Source organism: Fukomys damarensis, unplaced genomic scaffold (assembly GCF_012274545.1).
Source record: "Fukomys damarensis isolate Sample0158 unplaced genomic scaffold, DMR_v1.0_HiC HiC_scaffold_5, whole genome shotgun sequence".
NCBI lineage: Eukaryota > Metazoa > Chordata > Mammalia > Rodentia > Bathyergidae > Fukomys > Fukomys damarensis.
The window spans coordinates 3478236-3504593 of record NW_022900917.1 but is presented as its reverse complement, the minus strand read 5'-3'; the positions used below and the strand labels follow the sequence as shown (position 1 = coordinate 3504593).

Below are 26358 nucleotides of genomic sequence, written 5' to 3'. Positions count from 1 at the left end.
ACAAAGCCCTGGGTTCATTCCCTCGCACTGGAAAAACCAGAACCAAAAGGCAATACATTAATTTTCTGTTGTTGCATAACAAATCTCCACAACTTTAGTGAACTAAAAACACACCCGTTTATTATCTTGCAGTTCTGTAGGTCAGAAGCCCCAGCGGGCTCAGTGGAAGGTCTCCCGAGGCTGAAGTGCAGTGTAGACCAGCCTTGGCTCTCATCCGAAGCTCGGGGGAGAATCTACTTCCGGCTTCCCCCAGATTGCTGGCAGGACTCAGCAGCAGCCCTTTGCAGCAGTGGACTGACATCTCTTTCTCTGTGCTGCCTGTCAGTGGGGATTACTCTCGGAGCCTCTTCATTACTGGCCTATTGTCCCCTTCATTTTCAAGGCCATCAATGGCACATGTGTCCTCGTGAATGGACTCTTCCCTGTTTCCCTTTCTTCTACAAGCAAGAAAACATTTTCAGCTTTTAAGGGGTTCATGCAATTCAAATGTGATTCCACTCTTTAGCCTTCATTTGATCAACTCAGAGTCAACTCATCATCTTAATACATGTATAAAAATCTCCTTCCACCAAATAAAATAATGTAATCACAGCTGATTCCATATTCGTGTGGATCAACATAGGAAAGTTTAGGGGTGGGGGCAAGACAGTGTTGTCTGTCAAACAGTAGAAGAAGGAAAGTTTAAACTTGAATCAGATATAGTAGAGACGCACCAAAGGTAGAAATAAATTGGAGGCTGAGGCTAATATGAGATTCTAATATTATCTGTAATCCTGGATTCCTAACGTTTGTGTGCAGGAAAACAGTTTGTCATTAATAATAATTATCTGTATAGAAGTTTATCACTTTTTTTCTCGAAATTAATTCCCTTGTCACCCCAATTCTATAAAGTACTACTTCAAATAATCTAAACACCTTGACCCCATGCAGCTGTTTCATCCAGTTTTAAAAGAATGTTTGTCAGCACTTTTTGGCTCCATACACTATAAATGCAGATGATCAGATTTAATGAGAATTGATATTGATATTTATAGAGCACTAATATTTGTTAAGTATAGTCCATCTTAAATTGTGAATTTAAAATTAGCAAGTTCTACTTCTGTATACTCATTTTTAATAGAAACAGGATGGCTCATTTGAAAGCTATCTGAGTGTTAATGTTTATTTTGATTAGAATTTTCTTTTTTTTTTCTCGTTGAGTTTATTGGTACATTTTAGGTATACAGTACAGTTACATCCATTATTGGGATCTCGTACCTTTACATGACAGGTCTTGGGTCTCATTTTTTCCCCGTATCCCTGCCCTCCCTTCACCCCCTCCTCCCTTCCCTATTTACAAATACTTTATTTCCATTTTTTCATTTTCTCACGTTTTTTTTTCTTTTCCCTTATTTGGTTAGAATTTTCTATGAAATATTTTGCAGTGTTACTAAATTTCGGATTTAATAAAATTACTCTCCCTCCATATATGCTACTAAAGAGACTTAGAGAATACAATTTTTGAGACATTGCCCATATAATTCCACATACTTATATATGTATATATTACTTATTATATAATATGTATGATGATATGTAATGCATAGAGACTGAAATTAGTACGTGTAAGCTAAAGTTACCAGAAATTGTAATTTGGACTTCAGCACTATAGCAGAAGGGAAAGTCGGCCGGGGCCCAAGCCCGTCAGCATCATGTGTTTTCTAAATTGGTCTCAATGGGTGGACTCTGTAGTAGGCAGCTTTTGTTGTCTTTATTATGTGATTGTGGGAACACAGTTGTCAGTCTTCCACGCCCGGACACCTTTCCAGTGCCTAACAGTGTTGAGTGTCTACCATTCTATTACTTCTCAAAGTTGCACATATCTTGGATAGGCAGAAGATACAGGAGAGGATACCTCTGATTTTATTCCATTCTATTACATAATAAGTGTAATGTGTTGTACTTTTGATGATGGCTTATTTTAATGCTAAAATAGTCATTTATTTTTTATTTAAGCTTCCACTGAGCTCCTGAATTCTACTTTGTTTTTGTTTTTGTTGTTGTTTGTTTGTTTGTTTTTATACCTAGGATTGAACTTGGGATCTTGTGCTTGTGTGGCAGGCAGCAGCAGCACTGAGCTAAATCCTTGGCCCTGAATTCTACTTTCTCTTTCCCCACTGCAGCCACATTTCTCTTAAGTTCTTTTGCACATTCACTGCAATTATTTTAAAGTTCTTATCTGCTAATTGCAACATTCTGGTCATCTTTAGGATGTTTTCATAGTTGCTATCGACTGTTTGTTCTCATGGCTATGCGTTCCTTTTCTTCCTTCTTTGTGTTCTATTTTACCTTGTGTTTCAGCTAAAGAAAGCTGATTTCTCTTGTCAGGCAGTTAAATTGGGGAGCACTCTGATCTCATCAGAGGCTTTGGATGTTACATTTTCCTTTGTGACAGAATATAGCATTACAGGTATAGTTTTTGCCACAACACGTGACGGTTACATGGGCTCAGTGGAATCCCAGGAATATTCACAGATTTCTCTCCAAGCCTGTTTGATCAATTTCATGGCACTGTGAATCTATTTTGAAGTTTCTCTTCAGCCCTCAGCCTGACGTCAGCAGGTGCAGGGCCTACACGTGTACTGCTTAGGGTGCAGGAACCTGCCTGTGCCTATTTCTGGAGCTGTTCTCTTCGCTCTTTGTCTGGTGCCCTGCATCACAAATTCTAGCTGCTACAGCAAGCCTGAATTCTGAGCTCCATTTTTAACACCAGACTGTGACTCTTATGCTCAGTCAGACCGTTGCTCTCTGCCTGGACTTCCTTGTGTTCCACTGGGATTCTGTTTCCAGGCAGAGAGCACTGCTGAGCTTACTCCTTTCTTGAGAATGTCAGTCTTGTGTGGTGACTTATCCAGTACCTTAAAGTGGTTGTTTCATGTATGCGGACCAGTTTTATAGTTGTTCATGGCAAGAAGACAAACCTAGTATTACTACTTAGAAACTATTAATTATTTTATAATGTAATAAACATTCACAAGCATACTAACCCCGAATGAGCAATAATTTACATCGAATCTTCTGTTTATCTCATTTATATTTCTTTGACTCTTCTGGTTGGTCACAACAATCATGTTGAACCTGTAGTTTGTAATTCCTTTTCTTATGTAGATTTTTATGTATGTATTGCTAAAAAGCAGTATTGTTTTATCTTTATTAAAATGTATGGTTCTGTTTTTGCCACTTTCTTACTGTGTCCATATTGTTACGGATTGTGCCAGTTCATTTATTTTAACTGCTGCATAATGTTTCAGAGGATCGCTCTGTAACAGCTTTCAGTCCTGCTCCAGTGATGGGCATTTCTATTGTGTTCACAGTTTTGCTCTCGTGAAACTGCTGCTACAGACAGTTTTGTATGTACCTCCACTTGTACTTCTATAGGAATTTCTCTCAGACATATTACTTTTGGATGTTCCACTTAAGAAATAATGACGAAGTGTTGTCCAACTACTTTTCTAGAGAGTGGCAGTTGAATACTCACTGGGCGCAATGAAAATGAAGTTGTTCAGGAGCAGAGCCTTGATGAAAGAGTTGGGCAGTTTAAACCAGAGCTGCTTCTGTGAGTGCCCTTGTCATAGGACAGATAAGTCCTGAATGCATTTGCTCATACCAGAAGTTTGCTTTCTTTTTATAAAATACCAAAGCAATGTATTAAAATTTCCACATCACTGAATGAAAAGTTTTGGAGTGGGAATAATAGTAGAAGTAGTATTTGGAGAACACATTTAAAAACAGGTTAACATTTGTGGATAAAGTCTCCAGGTTGCTGGTGTTGCTGGAGAATACCCCTGTTTTTTGTGGTAATCACATTTAGGTTCTCTGAGCTTATCTAGGTCATTAATGCTTCTGTATGGGAATGATTTTATTTATTTCCAATTAATTAGTTATAATCTCTCCCTCCCTTTATGTATTGATTCTTTTTTTCACTTTTATCTTGAGGAATAATAAATAATAAATCCAAAATTTCTAAAATTTGTATTCACATTTGGTATTGTTGCCTTCTTTTAAGTGGCTCAAAAGAGAAAGTTCTCCTTTCTCCCATGAACATGATTTCATGTCATGAATTGTCTCTCTTATTGGATCTTTATTGTTCAACATTGAAAATCTAGACTTGATGTAAGTCAACAAGATTCAAGAAGGTGAATCATACATAGTAAGGTTTTCAGTTTTCATAGCCTTCTGGTAGTCTGTCTAATCTACCTCCAGGTACAAAAATGCAGGAGAGCCTTGTTAACCCGGTGGGCTGGATAGCTTTCTCTGTAAAATCTTGTAGATGGCTCTGATTTTTGAGGAGTCTCTTAGCATCTGTATAACATGCTCAAACTGCTCCCACTAAATTTGTTTGGCTCTGTTTGTGGTTACACTTGATCGCACATCTATAGACATTGAGGACTGCCACCAGAAATAACTTTATACCATATACTTATGTGATACAAACATTTCTTCTAGCACAACTGTAAGTGAAGTGAACAAGAAACAAAACATAACCACATATGCATGAGCTTAGGATACATGAAAGCATAGGGCTTAACCTCACTTGATGTGGGTTCATAAAATTTGCACAAATCCTGGTTTTCTGTTGACTTCCATTCTACTTTCAGTGATTTGACACTAGGGTGATGCATTTGGCTTCCTTCATCCATGTTAGGTGACAAAATAGCAGAAATGTGCTCTTTGTCCTTACAAAAATAATTTTTAAAACTACACCAGAATACTAATTAGCAAATGGTTTGGGTTTCTCATTTTAAATGCAACTAAAAAATAAATGTGACAGTGAATTTTAAATGAGCAAAAGTATGTAACACATTTAGGATGTGGCCTTGCAATAGTAAATATGAAATAAACAGTCTATCTTTATTATTATTTAATGAACCACTGTTGATTATTAATTACTATTCTCTATTATTAATTGCACTTTTTCTTCTGCTCCAGTGTTCACTGTGAGAGTCTTGACATCTAACTACTAAGTTAAGATATGTCAACTCTTGACAAATTGCTGTTATTGCCAACTTTCTCTCCCAAGGGCCTAAACTGATTATATTTCTGCTATTCACACATAGCATTGTTTTTTCATCATTGGTATCTGGAAGCTGAAGTAGGAAGAAGAAGTTGCACCTGCTAAGACCTGAATCTTGGGCTTCTCGTCTCCAAAACTCTGAGAAGCAAATTTCTGTGGTTTAAGCCATGCAGTTCATGGTGATCTGTTATGGTGGCCCTAACAGACTGACACACATACACCTGGCTCCGGACAGTTCCAGGTCCTCCCTCCTGCTATTCCAAAGTCCTGTATTCTTCACTGAGACTAGGGATTTCAGTTTTCCAGTAACATGCTGTGCTGTAATTTCATGGGTTGTCATAAGTTTTAAAACTTTTAAAAAATTTACTCATCTATAGTAATCGGAAGGCTTAAGCCACAGAAATTTATTCCTCAGAGTTTTGGAGGCTAGAAGTCCAAGATCCAAGCATTAGCAGGTGCAAGTCTTCTTTCTTTTTCAGCTCTCGGATGACGCCTTCTTGTCGTGGCCTCACATGGTCCTTCTTTCATGTACCTCTCTCACCAGAGTCGATGTGTCTAGAGTTCCTATTCCTGTGGGGACACTGGTCAAGTGGAATAGGACCTGGTGCCCTAATGGTCTCATTCGAATGAATCACCTCTTTAAAGGTTCTGTCCCCAACTGTAGTCACATGCTAAGGTCCTGGAAGTTAGGACTTTCCTGTATGAATGAGAATTTGCACGTTAGTATTCATTTTTTATCTTTAATATATCGACCTAGTGTTCAGCACCTGCCATCCAGTTTGTCTTAAGAAATTATCATTTCTCCTATATCTCTCAAAAGATAAGAGTGATTGCATGATCCAGAGTATTCCTTTCTACACACAATCTAACTTACTACAAGTAAAAATATTATCAATTGAATCACCACTGCAGGTCATTGGCCATGGACACTCCACTTAAAACAATAATAGGTACTCACTTCTAGTTGGCTAGCGAGTGATCCACCTCCAGCATTTCCTTCTTATAGAGTCTCTTCTAGAGTGTGCTTAAGGTTAGGTTCGTTAGAAATGGCACCCGAGACAGGGAATTTTGTGTGCATGAATTATTGAAGGAATATTCTTCAGGAATAATCTTCAGGGAGGTCCTGGGGAAGGGGAAAGAGCTGAGGAAGCACCTTCTCAGTCTTAGCTGAGTCTGGCTATGTGTGGGGAGCTGTGCATTTTGGAAGGTTAGCTTTGGAGTGCAAGTTACAAAGCAGACTCTCCTCCTGTGAGGTAAGGAGGAGACTTTGTAAACTTTGGTCTCCCTGTATTAGCAGGCAGTTAGCTTGCCTGCTGGGGAGGGAATGGCAGTGCCACTTTGCGCTGTGGTGACTCCTTTTAGTTGAGGTTGCTGGTCAGGGGAAAGTGTTTGTCACAGCAGCCAACTCTTAGTCGCTGGGGAGAATTCATTAGCCTGGAAAGGGGATCTGGGAAGGGGACCAACAGTGTCTAGCACATGGAGAACAACTCTTACGTACATCTTCTTGGAATGAGGAGATTTAGGAACTATTACAGTTTTCAGGGATGTACTGTATTGTAAACATTAACTGTTCTGTCTAGACAGGGAGGAATAAGTGTATTTCCATAGAGTAGTTGGTGAGGAAAATTGTTGTGAAAAAAACATTTCAATATGTATGTTTACAAAAACTTTGTTAAAGAAAATGTATGTAGAAAAAGACAGTTATTGAGTGAATGCCATGATAAAAGATAAAAGTGTTTTAATTTGGGGGAATTTGCCAATATCTTCTCTAGCAAAGTATTAGCACTTTTCCTTTTTGTTCATTTTTTTCTTTCACTGCAGAAATTGTTTTTTTACAGTTGAAGATAACACTCATAATAATTAGTAATTATTAAATCACAAATGAAAATATAGTATACAAATGGAAAAATATCCATGATTTCTATCTATAATTTCTATTTATAGAACAAAAATATTTGTATAGCCTGGGTATTTAATTTTAAAATGTAATACATAGCTGGTATTGATAATAAATAGTCAAAGAAAGTTCTCACTTCATTATACTCAGAGTTCCTATGCATTGGCAGCTCAGTAGGTTTCCTCTGGTGTGTGTTCTATTTGGAGTCCTGTTACACAGGACTCAGAAGCCTGTCTTGGGGAAGGATCATCTTCCAACATAGCTCCCAGGTACCTGTTTAGTTCTCCAATGAATGCCAAAGACCAGATGCTCTGGTTTTTGGTTGAAGATGAAGAGACTGGAGTCGTCCTAGTTCTGATCTTATCTTTTGTGGCTGCCTGTTCTTTGTGCGTGCCTGTAACTTTCTATTTCTACCATGTACGCTTATTTCCAACTAATGGCTCTCGGGAAGAAAGCTAAGAAATAAACTTGGGGTTTAGTAGGTAAGTCATATATTTTTAATGTGAATGATCGATCTGGTCTGTTGTGCATAATCTTCATCTGAAAATATGCTTGGGATTCTATACATATATAATTTTATCCGGTATCTACTACTGTGACAACTAATTCTTGTTAAAAGGGGCATTAAACATGTTTTTCTATATTAAATGTATGAGTAGGGAAAGCTTTTGGTAACTTTTAGGTAAATATTAAGGAAGATCCTAGCTGTTTGTTCATTTGTTAGAGTCTTGGAAAGTTAATTTCAAAATTCTCTTGTAGTTTACATTGTATATTATTTTCTGTTAGTTTTGTGTTATGTGTTTACATCAGGCATAATGGCAAAGGTATTTAAAGAATAACTTTTAATATCCACTAACCTTTTCTTCTTTATATAATATGGAAGATCAAAAGGGAATTGAAAAGTGCCTAGTCACAGTAAAAATGTAGCTAAATATCAGTTTTAAAACTATTTTTTAGAACCAGAGGACTTGATTTTAAAAATGGTTATGAATTTTTTTGTTGGTATATTAATGTATTTTTAATAAAATTTGTAAGCGATTTGGTTTTTATGTTTTAGTAATTATAAATTACTCTACAATTTTGATAATTATGAAATGTTTGTGATATTGATAAAATATGAAAAATATGTTAACATTGTGGGGGCGATTCTCTAAAATAAGGCTAGAATAAATAATCTAAGAAAAATAATGTAAAATAGAAGTCAAATACATAGTCAAGGTTAGGTTGAAATATGAGATGAAGAGTTCTTTTCCTTCTCTTTATGTTTTGCAAATAGTTTGATCTCACTATTCTTGCATTTGCTAGATGCACACTGGTTATATACATTTGGGTGTGTATATGTGTGTGTAAATGTGTGTGTGTACAGCCACATATACAGGAAACTCAAAAGTTGAGGATTAAAACCAAAAATATTATATTTATAGATGTGCAAGATGGGACCTTACATGTTATGATTTCATTTTCTTGTTTATTATTGTTTGCAGTACAAAGACATATAGAGCATAAAATATAACAGCACTTTGATTAAAAACTATGAATTGTTTAATGACAGCACCAGAAAGAATCGGAAAAAAACCGCCACCAAATCCCAGAGACAGTTGTACCTTCTTATTCTGTCCAGGCTGCTGCTGTTTCTCCATTCTCCCCTGTCTTCCAGGATAGGGTGTTAATGATTGTTTCTCTCACAGTATTATTTTAGAGAGTGAGAAGACTGTGGCTACATCTTCCAGCATTACTGGACCTTGTTTTTCCCATTGCATAGTGGCTGCTTTGCCTTAGGGAATCGGTACCAACAAACCAAGACAGAAGCAGGTGAGAGATAGAATGGAAGGTTGGTGTAACAGCAGTGTGCTCTTCCAGGGACTTGGGAGCTCATTGCTCCAGCCTAATCTCCAGCAAAATGAGCGCAGTTAAAAATGATTTTCTTTTATTTGTATTTTGAGAGTGGACTATAGGTTATATTACTTCCGGAATGAAAATTTGCAGTTTACAAAGCATTTTTGCTTATGTTTTAACTTATTACTATGCATTAGAAAATAATTGAGTTTTATATGTGACTTTTGTAGTAGAAGGACATTTCAAAGCATTTTTATTCAGAAGAGTTTATATCTGCTTCAGTAAGTGGCTTTTCAGTTATAATTGATTCATTAAGAACAACCTTACATGGAAAAGAAGGGCTAAAGAAAAAGCACAAGAAAAGAGTAAAGTTTAGTGACCTTTCACATTTCACCCAAGTGTACCTGAAAGCAGCCATGTTTTCAAACAACCAAAGTACTGAGTCTACTTATGATAACGTGACGCTTATCTAGCACTAGCTATAATAAACATTAATTAAATACTTTCATTAATAATTTGTTTGATTTAGCATCTTTAAGTCTAGTGGTATAGCACAGATAACTCAGGTTTCTTTAGAAAGCTTTCTAAGGCCTTGTTTTTGTTTAAACATTCATATATGGATAGAGATACCCAGTATCATTGCATTAAACTTTTGAATTTTTTTCTCACAAAATCTGCAGCCTTTCTTCTTAAATTTTGATAATAGCTAAGAGAGTATGTACCATTGTATAAAATTTTGCCCAAGGGAAATTTATGACTTACTAAAGTTGATGGATCAGAAAGCAGGTGAAGGGCTATTAATATATAAGTTCAGGGTTATAAATGTATGCAGCATTTAATGGAGACTATGATCATACAGGGAGTGCCTCAAATATCTTTTTTATTGAATCATTTTCCTACTTTGAAATGGACAAGACACTAGTAATTTGTAGAAATTATTCTTTAATTGTATACGACCATGCTCTCATTTTTATTTCTCATCAGTGTTGAGCAAGTATTTGTTCATATGTATTATAATGAACATTTTTCTCAGTATTTAATATTATGCCTATCTTAAAGGTCTTGATTTATCAGTTTTTTTTTTTGAGTTGTGAAATAATGATTTTTCTTTGGGTCATTTTTGTTTGAGATATGTATTAATATGAAATTATATATTCTGACCTTTATATTCATCTCAGAGTATTTATTGATCATCAGTTTCCCATGTCAGAATATTGCTGTATTTCATATTCTGTATCATTACTATTATACTCTAATCAATTCATATTTCTGGATTTATACTTATTTGGAAAAACAACATAATTACCAGTAGATCACAAGATGCACAGGTATTCTATGGAATCCCAGTAAGTGTTCATTACAAATCCTTTCTTACTTTGTCTTCTGTAGCTTCCTCTCTACCACACAGGCTGCAAAGCGCAAGCTTGTCTCCCCTTGGTGCACGTAGGGAGAGTCCGAGTGCAGCCGCCCAAGACCAGAGCCACAGCACAGGGCACTAGAGGCTGGGCCTCGCCGGCTTCACTAAGTGCTGCCCAGCCCTGGGATGACTTCTCATACAGACAGTAATGACCCCTCTTGTTTAAATCACTGCTTGATAGATTTTGGGGGGCTTTCAGCCAGATGTAATCTTAACATTATTAGATTAGTTTTTAGAGATGAGCTTCAGAAACTTTTGCACATTATAGACAAAGCCAATATGAGATACTGTCCTGGTTAGGGGTGTGCCACCTTTTAAAATTTATCCTCAGAAAACGTGGGGACGTAGTGAAAATATTTTATTCACATTTTAAGATTGGTTATGTCTGGCATTAGCTTTGTAGTTAGTAGAAAATTAAGATAGGCATGAAGGATTAAAAAATTTATTGATGCCAGGCACATGAAGAGGCTGAGGCAGGAGGATTGAAAGTTCAAGTAGCAATTTAGGGAGACCCCGTCTCAAAATAAAAAAGGTCTGGGGATGCAGCTCAGTGTGAAGGCCCTGGGAGTGAAATGGAATTTATAAATTACTGGGTATACTTTTAATAAATTTTATTGATACATATTTTGTGATTTCAGCTTTTAACATTAAGGGTAATTTTGGCTCATTGTGAAGAGCCTGAGTTTAAATCACAGTACCTTAAAAAAATTGCCAAAGCCCTATTGCATAATAGAAAGTTAAAAAAAACCTTGAAGAAGTAAAAATTCTTGTGGCCGTTACTATGTTTATCAACTATTAATGTCAACTAGCCAACTTTCTTCAGGTTATATTGTAGAGCTATAAAATTTGACACTCGTTTTTATAATAATCACTGGATACCAGGTACTTCTATCCAGTCATGATGGGAAATGCCCCTTAAATTAGACTCTGTTTTAATGTCAGTACACAGAAAGGCATTTGATTATTATGTAAAACTAGGAGATTTAAATTGCAGGAAGGGGAATTTAACACAGAGATGAGTTGAGCTCATCTAACTCAGAGCCTACTTATCTGAAGTTTGTATGGTTTATTTCTTTTAGCTGGGTAATGCAGGAAAAACTTTACACTGCCATGTGCAGTGTTACGTGATCGTAGTGGAGATTATAATATGCAGTGTTATAGGATCAGAAGGGGAGAACATGAGGGGATCTTAGTTTTTTAGTCTGATTCATGTATTTTATAAAGCAGGGAAATAGAAACATTCTAGGAAGGTATTTTTTGTTATTTATACATTGATATGTCTTAACGGTTCTTTATAATAAATATACCATTGAAATAGATTAGTGTGGTTTGTAGAAATTTCTGGGATCAAATAAACCTCAATAAATGTGGTAAAGGATAGCTTGGGGTGATGAGACAGCAAGTAACTGTCCTAGGATATGTAGTGGATCTTTTCCTCTTGTCTTGAAATTGAGCGACTGAAACTTAATGAGTAAAAAAAAAAAGTATTCAATACCCCTAATTAAACAAAAGTCCTGCTAGTAACTGGCACCCACTACCTCTGTCAGGGTTTTCTATAAGGAAGACAAAATTGCTGCTACCTTTGCTGTGAGACCTGGTGGAATCTTTTCACACTAACGGAGGGCTTGGGAGAGAGATGGGGTAGGAGAGGGATCTGAAGTATAAATCTCGGTCCTACAAGGGAGGAGTGCAGGAGTCCTTTTTGTGTGTTTATCACTTTGAGATGGGATGCACTCAGCTAAATGCCAACCAGAGTGGCGCTTTTATCGGGTATTAGTAGCAGATAGAGATGCAAAGAGGCAGGAGATGACAGCATTTCATTCCCTGGTTGGTCATCTGCCTAGGTAATGAAGGGCTCTTTCTATCACTGTGCCTGCTTCAGCAGAGAAAAAGGTAATTGGAATGAGAGTGGGGGTAGGTGGATGAGGCAGAGAGCAGCTTGTATGTGCAGTTTTAGGGTGAAAAGGACTGGGTGAGTCATGATTGGCGAGGTTATGTAACAGCAGCAGGCAACTCTCAAATCTCAATGCTTGACACACAGAGGAGGTTCACTTCCTGCCCTCCTTGGTTCAGTGTAGGCAGTTTTCTCCCATGCAGTTCAATAGTAGATTCTGACGTCTCAGAGCCGCATCTTATGCTTGTGGGAGGGAAGAGCCTGAAGAACAGAGCTCAGCTCCGAGGCGATAGCGTTCTCCTAGAGATCATCGGACAGGACCATGGCTTCCCCAGCCCACTTGGGTGGGGCTAAGAAGCGCGTTCTCCTGCGTGCCCAGAAGGGTAGGAGATATGGTAGCTTAGGACCTCAGTGGTACCTAACACGATGGGTTTCCTATGAATCAATGCAAGACATTGAGGGGCTGTGCTTGTGCTAGTCTGGCTGTCATTATGGGGTGGGGCAAGGAGATTCAGTGGACAGCACATAACTGAATGGCCTGATAGGAAATAGCAATAATATTTTCATGTTAATTCCCTGTTGAGCTAGCCGCTAATCTGCATGCCTGAGGGAATGGAGTGCTTTGAACATGACGGTTCCAGAGTTAAGCAAGCTGGGTTGAAATTCAGATCGGTTACTCCTTAATTATTTTTTCTTTTACTTAAACTCTCCAAGTTTCACTTTCCTTATTTGTTCAAAGGATGCTGTTATAATAAAATTTTGTTCATACAGTGTTTGTGGTAATTACATGAGAGAGAAAAATCACCATTCCCGTATTTAGCAGAAAAATCTGAGAAAAGAACAAATTGAATGAAATTGTTTTTTCATTTCATAAGGAGAATTTGCACTGGTGACATTAGTTTAGAATAAGAAATAGTAAGACTAGCTGGGTGACTCACTAAGAAGGCCAGGGGTGGTGTTGCTCATTTATGGCACAACGTTATCTGTACATGCAGCTAAAGAAGATTTTACATACTAACTAGTAAAAGCACTATTATTCATTCTTAAAGTTGAAAAGATGAGGATTGTAATTAAATGTACATCGTGTGGAGTGACAGCCTGTTAAGAATTTGTCATTGATTGCTTATTGATACTGTGTTCATCATGTAGTCAACATATATTGGCCGTCTTTTGTAGTTCTGGGGATACTTTCAACAGTTGGGAGTGCAGAGGTTATAAAAAGTCATTCATTTTTAAACAGTCTTGCTTGGAGGCATATACATAAATTAATGAACTAGCCAGAGAATTATATTTTTATTTGAAACATTGTCTTAACTCATCAATGATGGTGAAATTCCTCAATGGTGAGATTCTTGTTTAAAAAACTAGAACTCATTTTTATTTTTCTTCGAACTTAGATTCTTTTGACTAGGCCAGAACAAACATAAATCCCTTATTCTTGTCACTGTACGTGTTTCATAATTTTTCTCTTTATAGTTCTTGAACAGTGAAAAAATTTTCCTTTGTTTAACTCATAAAAAGATGATTCTGTGAAGTATTTTAAAAATTTCCTCTTGTAAAAATGTGTACATGGTAGACATTATAAATGACAATTCCATAAATATATTTCTATGCATTAAGGTTAAAGTAGCTTTTAAAACAAGTTTGATTACATTTCATGTTTTTCAGACAGTATTATTCAAGTTAAATAAAAATTATGTATAAACTTTATCTGTATTAAACTTTTATCACTCATTAGACTATAAAATATTTATTTGAACTTAATATGTTCTGTTGATATAATTAATTAGGGCATCTGGAATGATACTTCCTTATAAGTTTCTTACAGTGGTAAGACTTTCATTCTTTGCTAGTAGCTTTGAATGCAGTACGGTCCTGTTGTGGAGTGAAACAGAAAAATTTAACAAAGTCCTATACCTTGTCATTATTAATTAGGGATGCAGGTTAAGCACTTTACACATGCTTTTTCTTAAATCCAGTTCATTATTGTTTAGCTTTTCTTTTGTTCATTCTCCAAGCTCTGTAATTGGCTTTACAGTTGACGGCTTTCCTGCCAGGTGCAGTTGATGCGAGTGAGCTCTGGAGCCTCTTCAGGAGCACGGCACCTCTGGTCTGGTACAGTGAGGAGCACTTCTCTGGCAGCAGTGTGGGTCTGTTGTTTGCTACAGCAATGAGGACAGTGTGAGCTTGTGAAATTGTGGGGCCTCTCAGGAGGGATTAGCAAAAGTTGCTATAGGATTTGGTCTTGTATTAGGGGATTTGGAGAAGGCTTCATAGAAACAGGATTTGTGATAATTTCACACTGTTGGAATGTAGGCTAGTTTGAGCATCTGAATTTTTATCTAGGAGGCGAGAGGGCCATGACAGTGATAGGGTTGTTACCGGACAAGAAATGGTCACTAATGGAAGTGAGGGGAGGGGAATGTTTGGTCATTTTGCTGGCATAGTGTCCTTGCTTTTACCTTTGTTTGGATGGGATGGTGGAGTTGTATTGTTTTTGCCTTGTTCCATGATAGTCATTTGCTGGGAGATACGAGAATCCAGCTAGTACCACCTAGACCAGCTATAGGTGAAAGACCAAAGGGAAACTTTTTCTCTGAATATTTTAAATTTCCTCTTTACTGTTTACTGTCTGTGTGATTTCTTTTTTGGAAACTAAATACCCTTTTTTCAGGTGATACATCTTAAAATTGGAGATGATAATAATACAACCTTCTTCATAGGATTATTTTGAAAAACGAATTAGTTGCCTTTAGACAAACGCCATCACCTTTACCCCTGCTGCCCTTCCGGAGTATGTCTTCAAGCCCTCATCCCCACTGTGGAAATGTAATTTAAAAAATAGACCAAAATGCTCATGTAGACTAGGTAGGGCCTCTTTGCTTCTTTGCTAGTAATGGAGAAACACTGTCAAATCCTTACTATTCAGTATTGTTTGTGAAATATATTCACTGGTCAATAGAGCATATCTTTTTTTAAACAGATCTTTCCTATTCTAATTATGTAGTGCCTCAAGAAAAAAATATAGTCAGCACTTGTATTTTCTTACTTCCTGTGTTTAAAGTTCACCATCCTCAATATGTTTTTCATTTGCTTCCACTTTCTTCAGGACTTTATAATTTCTTAGACTCACTGGAATAATTCTGTTGATCTTCCACTAGATTTGATCCTCCCCTTTGATTTAACCAGACCCTTTGCTCCCAACCCCCCTGCCAGTACAAAACATCTGGTGATATCCTTTTGCCTGCAATGTGAAAGTTTAAGATGTTTAGCATGGTTTAGAAATCTTTTTCAGTTTTCACCTTTTATTTTTGTCCCTTTCTGCCACCCCTGGGTTTCATACTAATTTTCTGTTTGTACTTTATTCATTTTCTGCATTTTACCTTTTGTATCCTTTCAAAAATCTCTGTGCAAAGAAATATAGCATCATTTCAATATATAGATAATGTGTAAAAGATCTTGTGTAATGTGAAAATCTAGTCTTTTAGAAAGACTTGATCATGTAATCTAATGCCATCTAGTGGTAGTTTTTTTCTGTGACCCCCCCCGGGGGGGGGGCGCATTAACACCTTACACACCCTCTTTGCTCACTATCATTACACTGATCATTGGATCATTTGAAATTGTATTTTCAGAAGTTTTTCATAGGTTTTGATTTCATTTTAGAGCAGTGATGTGGTAATGGTATGCCGTGGTAAATATTTGACAGCCATCCCCTTCCCCAAGGCCTCATTGGTGGTGTTTGCCCATTTCTGGGTGTGAATTAATATTCCGTTGTTGATTTTAAGATACAAGTGTGACCCCCATGTGTCCATAGCTCACCGAGACCCATACTGCTATGGGCTACCTACTGCTGAGAGTGACATAGGGCCTTAGGCCCCTGTAATGAGACGTGCGGGATGTTGGCTGGAATAGACAACCAGTAGAGTTGGTCTAGGTGTTTCTGCTTGACATCACTGCCATGGCATTCAAGGTTGGGGTAATGTTCACGAAGGCAGTCCATTGGCCACCATGGCTGATGCTACGTTGGGTTGCATGTTATGTGAGGTGCATTCAGGCCTATGCTGCAGCTAGTGGTGATGGAGGCTGAAGCTGAAATATGTCTCCCTGGGTTGTGAGCAGGTCTGGAGGCCATGTCTGTAAGTGCTGGCTTGGGAATGGCGGTGCTGCCTGAGTTTCAGGGATGGGTGTTGGCTCCCAGAGTTTGTGCTAATCTGGATCACTCTCCTTTCTGCTGCCCAAGGTTAGAGAGGCATGGTAGTGGCTGCATGTGACCGTCTGGCTGAGTACTGGCCTGTGACCAGGGGTGTAGGGCTCTGTTGGGCACTGGGTTTTACCATGGCAGCCCTGGTATTAGTGTACAGAACTCCTCTCTCCCCTGCCTGGAATTAGGGGAAGGGAGAGGTGGACAAGGACAACACTTCCCTCATTGCCTTCTTCAGTGTGTTTTTTTTTACCATACAAAAACCAGGCACAATAGTCTTTCACCTGGTTTTCTCAGTTCTGTGGAGATAATTTGATGCAGGAATAATGGTCTTCATGTTTATGTATTTGTGGGGAAAATGTTGCTGGAGGATCTTAGCTGCCATCTTGCTCCAACTGACTGTTATTTGTGAACCTTAAATCATATAACCCTATGACTACTAGTGCTGCTTTAATATAGCACAATTCTAAATTTAAATGTTCTAGAGCTTTGGTAGGTAGGAAACCCTTTTTCTTAATCATATGTTTCCTTCCACATGGTTCATATGATTCTGCAGCTTGGTGTCAGGAAGCTCAGTTTTCGTATAGACATAAACCAAACCTCCAACTTCAGCTTTGTTAATAATAACAGTAATAGTTCATTGGCATCTTTTTTTGCATTTCTGAATTAGCTTAGAATTTGGATGGGGGTAGTTTAATGTGAATTGCTATTTAAAGACAGCTGCTTGTTGCTGTTGTTTGACACATGTTGAATATGATTTGTCATTATCTTTTTGTAGCCTTAAATAGAACATAATTGTCATATGAAATTTAATATTAAGTTTGCAGTTTTGTAATTTTTGGTCTCAGAAAAGATTTTGATCTCATTAAATGATTGTTTTTATGGTAGAATTGGAAATATTTTAAGGGAGCCGTGTGATTGCAGCATATGTGAGGGTCCTAGAGTGCTTGTTTCTCACAAAGGCAAAGCCGGTTTCCATGGAAACTGAGTCCATTCACATCATAACAGCCACAGAGATTGGAAAATACAGATTTTTGAGTCTGTCTCAGTTTCTGTCAACTGGGGGATTTTACTTGAGATTTAGACTGGCTTAAAAAAATGAAGATGCTTTGTTTGCCTGATTGAAAACTCCAGAGGTTCATGTTGCTTCTGGTGAGGGCTGATCCTGAATCTTATGTAATGTGGCTCAAGACCTAGTTTCTTTCTATTTTTAATTTTTACTAGGAACCTACTGAATCCATTTTGGTGAGGCTTCTTCCAGCTGATGGTCCTACTTCTAGTAGTTCTAGAAGTTAGGTAAATCCTGTTAGTAAATAGGAAATCTCTGTCTCGGTAACATCAGACAAATGTTTGAAAGTCCCGTGGTTAGACCAGCTAGGTCACGGTGCTAGTTCCTCAGAGCAGGAGTGGTGCCTGTGGACAGCTCCGCTATTCGTGGCTTAACCCTGGAGCAGGTGAGACCATTCCAGTCCGAACATAGAGCTTGCAGTAGAAGAGACACTCCTTTTCTTCCAAGAGAGAAGGGAAAGAGTTAACAGAGAGCAAGCAACAGTTACGCACTGTAGCTGTTTCTGAGTACATCTCCTGTTGTCTTCATCCAGGAGACTGACCCAAAAATTCACCCACGTTCAGCTTGTTACCTAGCACAATTAGAAACTAAATATTGAGAAAGTAATTTCACGATGATGTTTTCTATCAGTGATTTTAAAAATGCTAAAAAAACTTGCCTATGAAACTGGGAAGAACACATGGTTTATCTGGGGGAATTTCTGTTACAAATCATGTTTGTATTCAAGAGAAAATCCTAACTAATAATTCTTTAATCCGTTTTCTCATCATCCCCATTGCACCAAATAAGCCTCTTAGCTAATGCCCTGTTTCAATGTGCTAAATAATAAAGAGCAGGTTGTTTTAAACATACCACTTCATGTAGAAACACCTGTTGAGAGTTAGCAGCCTTATTTTAGGAAGCTCAACACCACTGCTGTGTTTCATCGCATTCTGTCTCGTCATCTTAATGGGGCCTAGTCCAGCAAACCTTACACCTTCGTTCCCTGGCTCTGGTACAGCACTCGCAGAGGAAACTTGTAGAGAAGTGTGGCCAAGAACTGGTGAGAGGCCAGCAGAGCCTCAGTGAAGAGAGATTAACGGAGCAGAATTGCTGCGAAGAGGTATTTTATAAAAGATTTTCTTTTTGGTACAGTGCTTCCTCACTTCCACGGAGACGTTCCTTGGAATTTCCATGATGATTTTCAGTGTTTTGTAATGCAGATGTTAGGTTGTGGGCTGACTTCCTGAGGCTGCGGCTGTTGTGAAAGCAATGGCATCTGGATACAGTTATAAAGTACCTTCAGTCACGTTTGGTGTCGGTGTGCTAGAACGTACAGTGTAGTGTTTTCCAGGTTTTAAGGAAGTAAGGAATAAGATAATCTGACTTCCATATAATACCTTCTACGTGTGAACAGCAGGGCTGATTGCAGCGTTATTTGAAGCAGTGCTTTATTGGTACAGGTAGCTAAGGATCAGCTCAATATTGTGCTGGTGTGCATGTTATGACTGTTTCCTTTGGTGAGAAAGAATATTCTGCTAATTGAAAGATAAATTTGGTTTCTTTAATTGATTCATTTGAGTCAGATGTGAATGTGTATTATGTAGAAATAATTTGTGAGTTCTTTCTGCTTTATATTTAGATGTATAACGTGTCACGTGTGTATTTATTGGCACCTAAACATACCGGGGTTATATAAGAAACATTTATTTACTAAAAACATTGATATTATGAAAGTTCCCACATTTAAATAAAATATATTTGTTTTTGTTTTAATTTTGTCTTAATAGTTGCTTCAGATAGTTCTGTGTGGCTTAGTTAGTATAAATTATCTTCCACATGAGCTCTTGTTTTGCAACTGCCTTCTTTGTACCTGCCATACTCTAAGAGAATTTAATTTAGTGTTCTCATAAGGATTAAGGGTAGGCTAATAGTTAGAGCTATGGGTCTATTTTTGAAAGTTCTTTTTCTCTTCCGCTGCCAAAACACACCTTTCTTTTAATTCCTCTCTTGTTGCTTTCTGAAGCAATGTAATTTTTCCACATATTTGCCAAAGTCTTAAATTCTCAAATTACTCCTACAAAATAACAAAACAGCAAAAAGGGGGGGGCTTCATTAGCTAGGAGAAGGAAGAGTTAGGTATTTGTGAGGCCTCTGCATTAAGGTGCATCTTTTGCAGGTTCACTTGAGAGTACTAGTTTGTGCAGTTGCAGGTTCAGTTTTCAAGGTAAAATACAAACGAGGAAATCAGTTTGTTTGAGTTAAACATAGGCTGAGTAATTGGGTAAATGAAATTTTAAAAATATGCTATTTGTAATATTTATACTATATCATATATATTTATTGTATTATGTACCTTTATTTACTTAATATGTATTAAGTTCCTTCTGTAGGCCAGACATTAGGATAGCAGGACTAAAATGGTGATCCTTGTCTGTAAAGTTTACATTTTCGCATGTGGAAACAAAGCGTAAACATGACACATTTAAAACATCGTAATTAAAAAGTTGTGAAAAAGATGATAAGTAAAACTGATTAAGGGGCTTGATTAGGACTGAGAGTGCAGGAGTGAAAGAATCTGAAGGATGAACAGGATGGACCCCTTAGGCTCCCTTGAGGAAGTGAGAGCAAGGAAGTACTCACAGGCTGTCTTGGTGACTGGGACACAGGCAGTGCCTGCGCTGCCCTTCGCGGAGCAGCGTTCGGGGCAGCCATGGCCTAAGCTCTCGTGAACAGCCAGTGCTGCTTGCGCCCAGCACCGTCCGGCGGAAGGCGGGCCGAGAAAAGCACAATGGTGTTCCCTCTTCCATCTTATCTCTCAGATCTGGCGCTGTGCAGCTTTTTAAAATTAAATTGCTACTGTTGCTTCCTCTGTCTTTGGGGAGACTTTTTATATTGGTAAAGATTAAGAAACTTGTTAATGAATAATTGAAAGAAGTAATAGAATAGGACCATTAACCCATCACCACCTTGTATTATCACTATATGTTTTATGGCAGAAGCTGAACAGCAGAATTTACCAATAGTAGACACGATGAAATACTTTAATTTATATGGGAAAATGTAGCTTATAAATTTCTAATGCTGGCAGTTTTAAGAACAGCGCCTAGAAATGCTTTCTTTCTAGATTGCATTCGGCATTCAGTGTTTCGAGGCACTAATCAGCTAAGTCCCGTAATCCTCCTTACAGGGACAGTCTCACTTGACCTGGGGCTTTTTACAGTCCCTGGGAGCAGCATTAAAGCACATCCTTCCCTCACAGCCCCTCACGAGAGGACTTCAGGACTCCATCCTTGAATGAGCATTGATTTGTGTGTAACTTTTTAGTTATCGACTTTTGAGATAAAATCATCGGGAGCAAGTAGAGACTTTGTGAATCATCCGGTTAAGGATGCCTCCTATGATTTTGCGAGGGCTAGAAGGATTAAATGAAAGCACTTCCAGGCACAGTATTGCTGTATTTTGTCAACGTGCTGCTTCATGCTTGACAGATGTGCATTGGTTGAACTAAAGGTAAAAATAAAAATGTTAAATATTGTGATACTTTATGGTTTTTTGATAAACAAATTGTTTAATTTGCTAAAAGCCTTTTCTAGGAATTATTGGAATGGAAACTGAACATTTCAGGTTTTATAGGAATATGTACTTCTGCTAAATCCTCAACTGTTTTAACAGCTTTGAATGTAAAATTTGATTTCAGTGTATGCTTAAACTATATGGTAAGCATTGTGCAGTTGTATTTGTGAAGTATTATTTTCATTTATTTGGCAATATCCATGGTTTATAATATGATTTAAAAGATGGAGTTATATTTCAGATTATTGATTCTTCAAATATATCCTTTTAATCCTAAAATGACTATTTATTGATCTGTATTAATAAAGATTGTAATATTTGTATACGATAGTACTTACTTATAATAATATAAATTTGAACTTAGAGAAACTAACAATCTTCAAGTTCTTTACTTTGAACATTACTATTATTAAAAGTAGGATAATTTCAGTTAAGATTTGATATATGAGTATTAATCTTAACATGTCATGTAATTTTCACTGCTTTATAAATATTTTCAAATGTTTACTGAATTGTACTTTCAGAGACTTGACTATAGTAAATATGAACAGTATGATAGCAGAGTTAAAACAAGCAATGTAAATGGTTAAGGGTTATAAATATTAAAAGAAAATAGGGGTAAAATAGGATGAATTAATGTGTAAAATGAGACAACTTTGGGAAATTAGGAAAGTGACTTTAATTGGGAAAGAAACTTCTTGTTTTATAATTTTTGGACATGAAGTTTTAAAGAGTCTAATTGGTAGGGTTTATAATGCTAATTTTTTTTTTTTTTTAGGAAGGAATCCAGTTTATTTTCTTTTATGTAGCAAGGCAGTTTTTCTAACAGTATTTACTAAACCATGTGTTTTCCCCCATTGATTTTTGACACCACATTTATTGCAGAATAGATTCCTGTATACTTGTGAATCTATCTCTGAGTTTCTTGACCCAAACTCAGATTATTATTTTTTTTATGCATAGAATAACATTTATAATTGAGCACTGAGTGTGCTACAATAGCTAGCATATTTAGAAATAGACTGAGTGGTAGCCTACAAGATAAAAAACGATGAGCAGTGAATAGAAATGCTGCTCATCAAAGTAGATTTTGGATGCTTAAAATGTGACTTTCTATTAACTGGTTCTACTGAAGACCATATAATAGAATGCAAGAGAAAATAATTTTAACACCTAAGGTTTCAATAAGGAGAAAGTGAGTAGATATTAGGTAAATAGAAAGTGAATATGAATATATGGCTGATATGGTCAGGTCAGAAAATAGGGATTGGTAGCATGAAAGCAGTAAAGGCTAGGACACTGTTAGTGTCACAGATACGTTTTATTTTCATAGTAAGTCACGATTTTGAGTTCTGTCTTTTACTGTCTTAGAATATTTGAAGAAGTAAGTGATACATAACATCCTAGATGAATTGCTCCATTTCTTTGAGTTCTATCTTATGGGTTAAATACTGGTAAATCCTTTAAGATTCTTTATAGAAGTGTGCAAGTTGTCATTATTTTCTTTTAGTTAAATGTTTCCCACCTGATAATAAAGGTCAGGAGCAAAGATGAGTAGAGATGCAATATATGAATTCTTGTGTATTTTCTTCAGTGCTTTAAAAGGAGTCTAAGAAAAATAGAAGTTTTAAAATTTAAAGGGGAGTACATATGACATAATTCATGATATAGCTGGTAGAAATAATTTTGGCAGTATATTTTATATTTTAGTGTAGTTGACAGCAGATTATTCACTGTTTGCTAATCTTACCCTAACGTCTTAACTTGCTTCTTACAAAGCTTTAATATACCACATCGTATTATATTTTAAAAGGTATTTTAAAAAACCTATGTCCATGTTAAATTAACATAAACAATAGTCATCCTAATTTCAGATTTTAGTTCTTTTTTTAACCCCAGTACTGGGAATCGAACTCAGGATCTTGTGCTTCCGAGGCAGGTATTGTGCTACTGAGCTAAATCCCCAGCCCCAATTTCAGATTTTATTCCATTTTTACTTAAATCCAATACAATTCAGCATGTACAGTATGATCCATGTGCTTCAGGCAAATTTTATGATCTCTACAATGAAATGAATGCTAGATGTACTATCTAATTCAATTTTCCTGAGGTATCATTTTTAAAAAGCACTTAGAATGCCTTCCTGGAACTAATTATTAATAGCCATTCTTTTGGAACTGAATTCTGTAGTAGGAGGTAAATAGTCTTATTTATCAATAAAACAGATTTACTATATTATCATTACATCAATGATACAATATTCACTTTGTGCTTGCTTTCAGAAAATTCGTGTTGTTTCCTCAGGGTAGGAATAAAATTGTTTTTTTCCCCTTAATATTCTGTAACACCAAGTATGATGGTAAATATATTACTGGCAATCTTTAACACATCAAGCTTTCATTTAGATAAATGAACTTGATGAAGTTTTCATGTAAGATTACAGTCCCTAAGATAGAGATGAGGGTTTTAGACTCATTTACTTCTTAAGATCGAAGATCATCTTATTTCTGTGTTTGTAGTCTATATTATAGCATGTGGCATTTAGTTCTTACCTAATATATTTGTTGAAATAGCACATGGTTTAAGCTGTGAATGTATGCCTGTTAATGTGCTTTAAAAAGCACAAAATCCTTAAGATTAAACTGTTCAAAAAGCAGGTTAATGGCAATATCAGAACTAAGAAATGCAAATCCCTTTGCTCTAGTTTTCTTTGCATGGCACACCACTTGTATGATAGAGGTTTTTTTCTTTTTGAGTCATTTGATGTTGAAATAATGAGCAAAGTAAAATGAATGGTGAATAACATGCATGCATTCACATGGTGTTGTGTAGGTTAAATACTGTAAGCTTCATTTTGAGTTTCCTGTTTGGGGTGTAAATTTCAAACTGTGAAAGTCTAGTTTTACATAGCAATTGTAACATAAAAGGTTTGTAATTAAGTTCTAAATGTTTTATATATAAATAGAAAAACAAGTAATCAAGTGATAGACTAGTCCCTTCATTTACATTTTTTTCTTTATAGTCCCAGGTTAGATTCTACCCTGGCTTTGTATTTATGTGTAATTTTAATGGTGAACTTTATCCAGAAGCTGTTACTGTCAGCAGTAGCTTTTGGCAGGCAGATGTGGGTCTCAGAGCCTCCTGGGGAAGCTCTGTTACTTGGCCACCTGATGTAGTGGGCAGCTGAAATCACTGGGGCAGTGACTCTGAGATTCACAGCAACTTCCTTCTGTCCCTTTGGGGCCCTTTGTCTTGAGACCCTTGCCATTAACTTCCTGGGTCTTCTCCCCAGCCCATTTGGCTGCTTCCTGTGCCCTTTGTACTGGAAAAACCTAAGAGGATTTCTGTTTTCATTAGTGAGCCCTTGTGGACAGACACTCTGGCAACTTGAATTCCAGATATGGGGCAAAAGGAATCAGTCACAAGGGAAACTTCAGGGGAGAGTGGTGATTTTGCTGGAATGGGCCTTTCCACTCTGTCCTTCCTGTACTTTTGTATTTGGACAAAGCCAACAACACACATCCAACTAACCAACCAAACAAAACCCCAAGAAATTCATAGCTAAGCTATGCACTCTTGGTCATCTTTAACTTCAACTGGCCTCAGCCTTTCTTTATAGTTTCACTAGGTCATATTTGTGTTAGGGAGACAGATAAATTGTTTTCTCTTTTCTGATAATATATGGAAATAAGAAGAAAGGTTGGGTGTGAAGATCAGTAGAGAGGTGTCACCAAGCAGACCTTAATCTTAACTTAGATGAATAAAAATAGAAATCCTTTCTCACTTCTAGGGATTTTGTGATGAACGAATAATTATTGATACTTCCTTAACTTGTCTCAATTAGATCAATAAAAAAGGGTTGAAGATATAATGAATAAAATGATAAAAGATGCAGATTTAGATGACCGATACTAGGTATGACCTAGGTAGATGAATGTAAAGTGACTTTTAAAGGCTAGCCCTTAGTTTTCAAGAGAAAGGATTCAACTACTTTGGCAAGTCCTTTGAGTTCACTGCATTTTCAGGTCATCCATATTAAGGGTTAGGAGCTGAGAGAACAGATGGAGGTATTTTTCTAGGCTACTAGATAATAATTCAGGTACAGCCAAAGTGTAGCCAGCCAAGCAAAGAAATGAAGATGACCATTTTAAAGCAGCAGAATATAATGTTCATTAATTAATTGTTGAGCACAAGTATTCTTTATATATAGTGGTTCCGGCATTTAAAAAGCACAACATAATACCTTTTCTATGACCTGCTTGAACTGACTAAAATTAATATTATTAAAGCTCCTGTTGTGATATGTCATTAAAATAAAAAAAGCAAAAAGAAATATTTGAATTTGCCCATCAACCTGGCAGTGAGTCAGCAAAATGTAAAATTGCTTAAATGTTGTTCTTCTCATTGTCCTTCTTCTTTGGTCACTTAGGAAAAGAAGTCCGTCAGTGTCCAGAGATCAGAAGAGAAGATACGACCAAAGGGAAGAAAGTGAGGAATACCCCCAGTATGCTCCGCCTGATAGCGCAATGCCTCGATCTCCATCAGATTATGCTGAGCGGCGACCTCAGCGCGAGCCTCAGTTTTATGAAGAATCTGATCATTTAAGTTACAGGGGCTCCAACAGGAGAAGTCACAGGCATTCCAAAGAATATATCGTAGAAGATGAGGACGTGGAAAGCAGAGATGAACACGACAGACAGAGGAGGGAGGAGGAGTACCAGGCGCGCTACCGAAGCGATCCGAATTTGGCCCGTTATCCAGTGAAGCCTCAACCCTACGAAGAACAAATGCGCATCCACGCCGAGGTGTCCCGCGCGAGGCACGAGAGAAGGCACAGTGACGTCTCTTTGGCTAATGCTGAGCTAGAAGACTCCAGGGTTTCTCTGCTAAGAATGGACCGACCGTCGAGGCAAAGGTCTGTGTCTGAACGCAGAGCTGCCATGGAAAATCAGAAATCGTATTCAATGGAAAGAACTCGAGAGGCCCAGGGACAAAGTTCTTATCCACCAAGGACCACAAACCGTAGCCCTCCTACCCCGCGGAGGAGCCCAGTACCAATCGATAGACCAGACCTGAGGCGAACTGACTCCTTAAGGAAACAGCACCACTTGGACCCCAGCTCTGCTGTAAGGAAAACGAAAAGGGAAAAAATGGAAACGATGTTGAGGAACGATTCCCTCAGTTCAGACCAGTCAGAGTCAGTGAGACCACCGCCACCAAAGCCTCATAAATCAAAGAAAGGAGGCAAAATACGACAAGTCTCATTGAGCAGTTCAGAGGAAGAATTGGCTTCCACACCTGAGTACACGAGTTGTGATGATGTGGAGATCGAAAGTGAGAGTGTAAGTGAAAAAGGTAAGCTTTTCATTTAGATCGTGTTTCAGTGTTTAACATCCTGTAGCCAGATATTCCTCCCGTACTTGCAAGTCTTTT

The 26358-nt window shown here is 37.3% G+C and overlaps 1 protein-coding gene across 1 annotated transcript in view; it reads left to right on the top strand.

The window, feature by feature from the left end:
* Rims2 (regulating synaptic membrane exocytosis 2) overlaps positions 1 to 26358 on the top strand; it is a 408447-nt gene that overhangs the window by 114734 nt on the left and 267355 nt on the right. The window contains exon 5 of the mRNA XM_033759701.1: positions 25355 to 26280. Coding sequence (XP_033615592.1) covers positions 25355 to 26280 — 926 coding nt within the window. The remainder of the gene's footprint in view (positions 1 to 25354; positions 26281 to 26358) is intronic.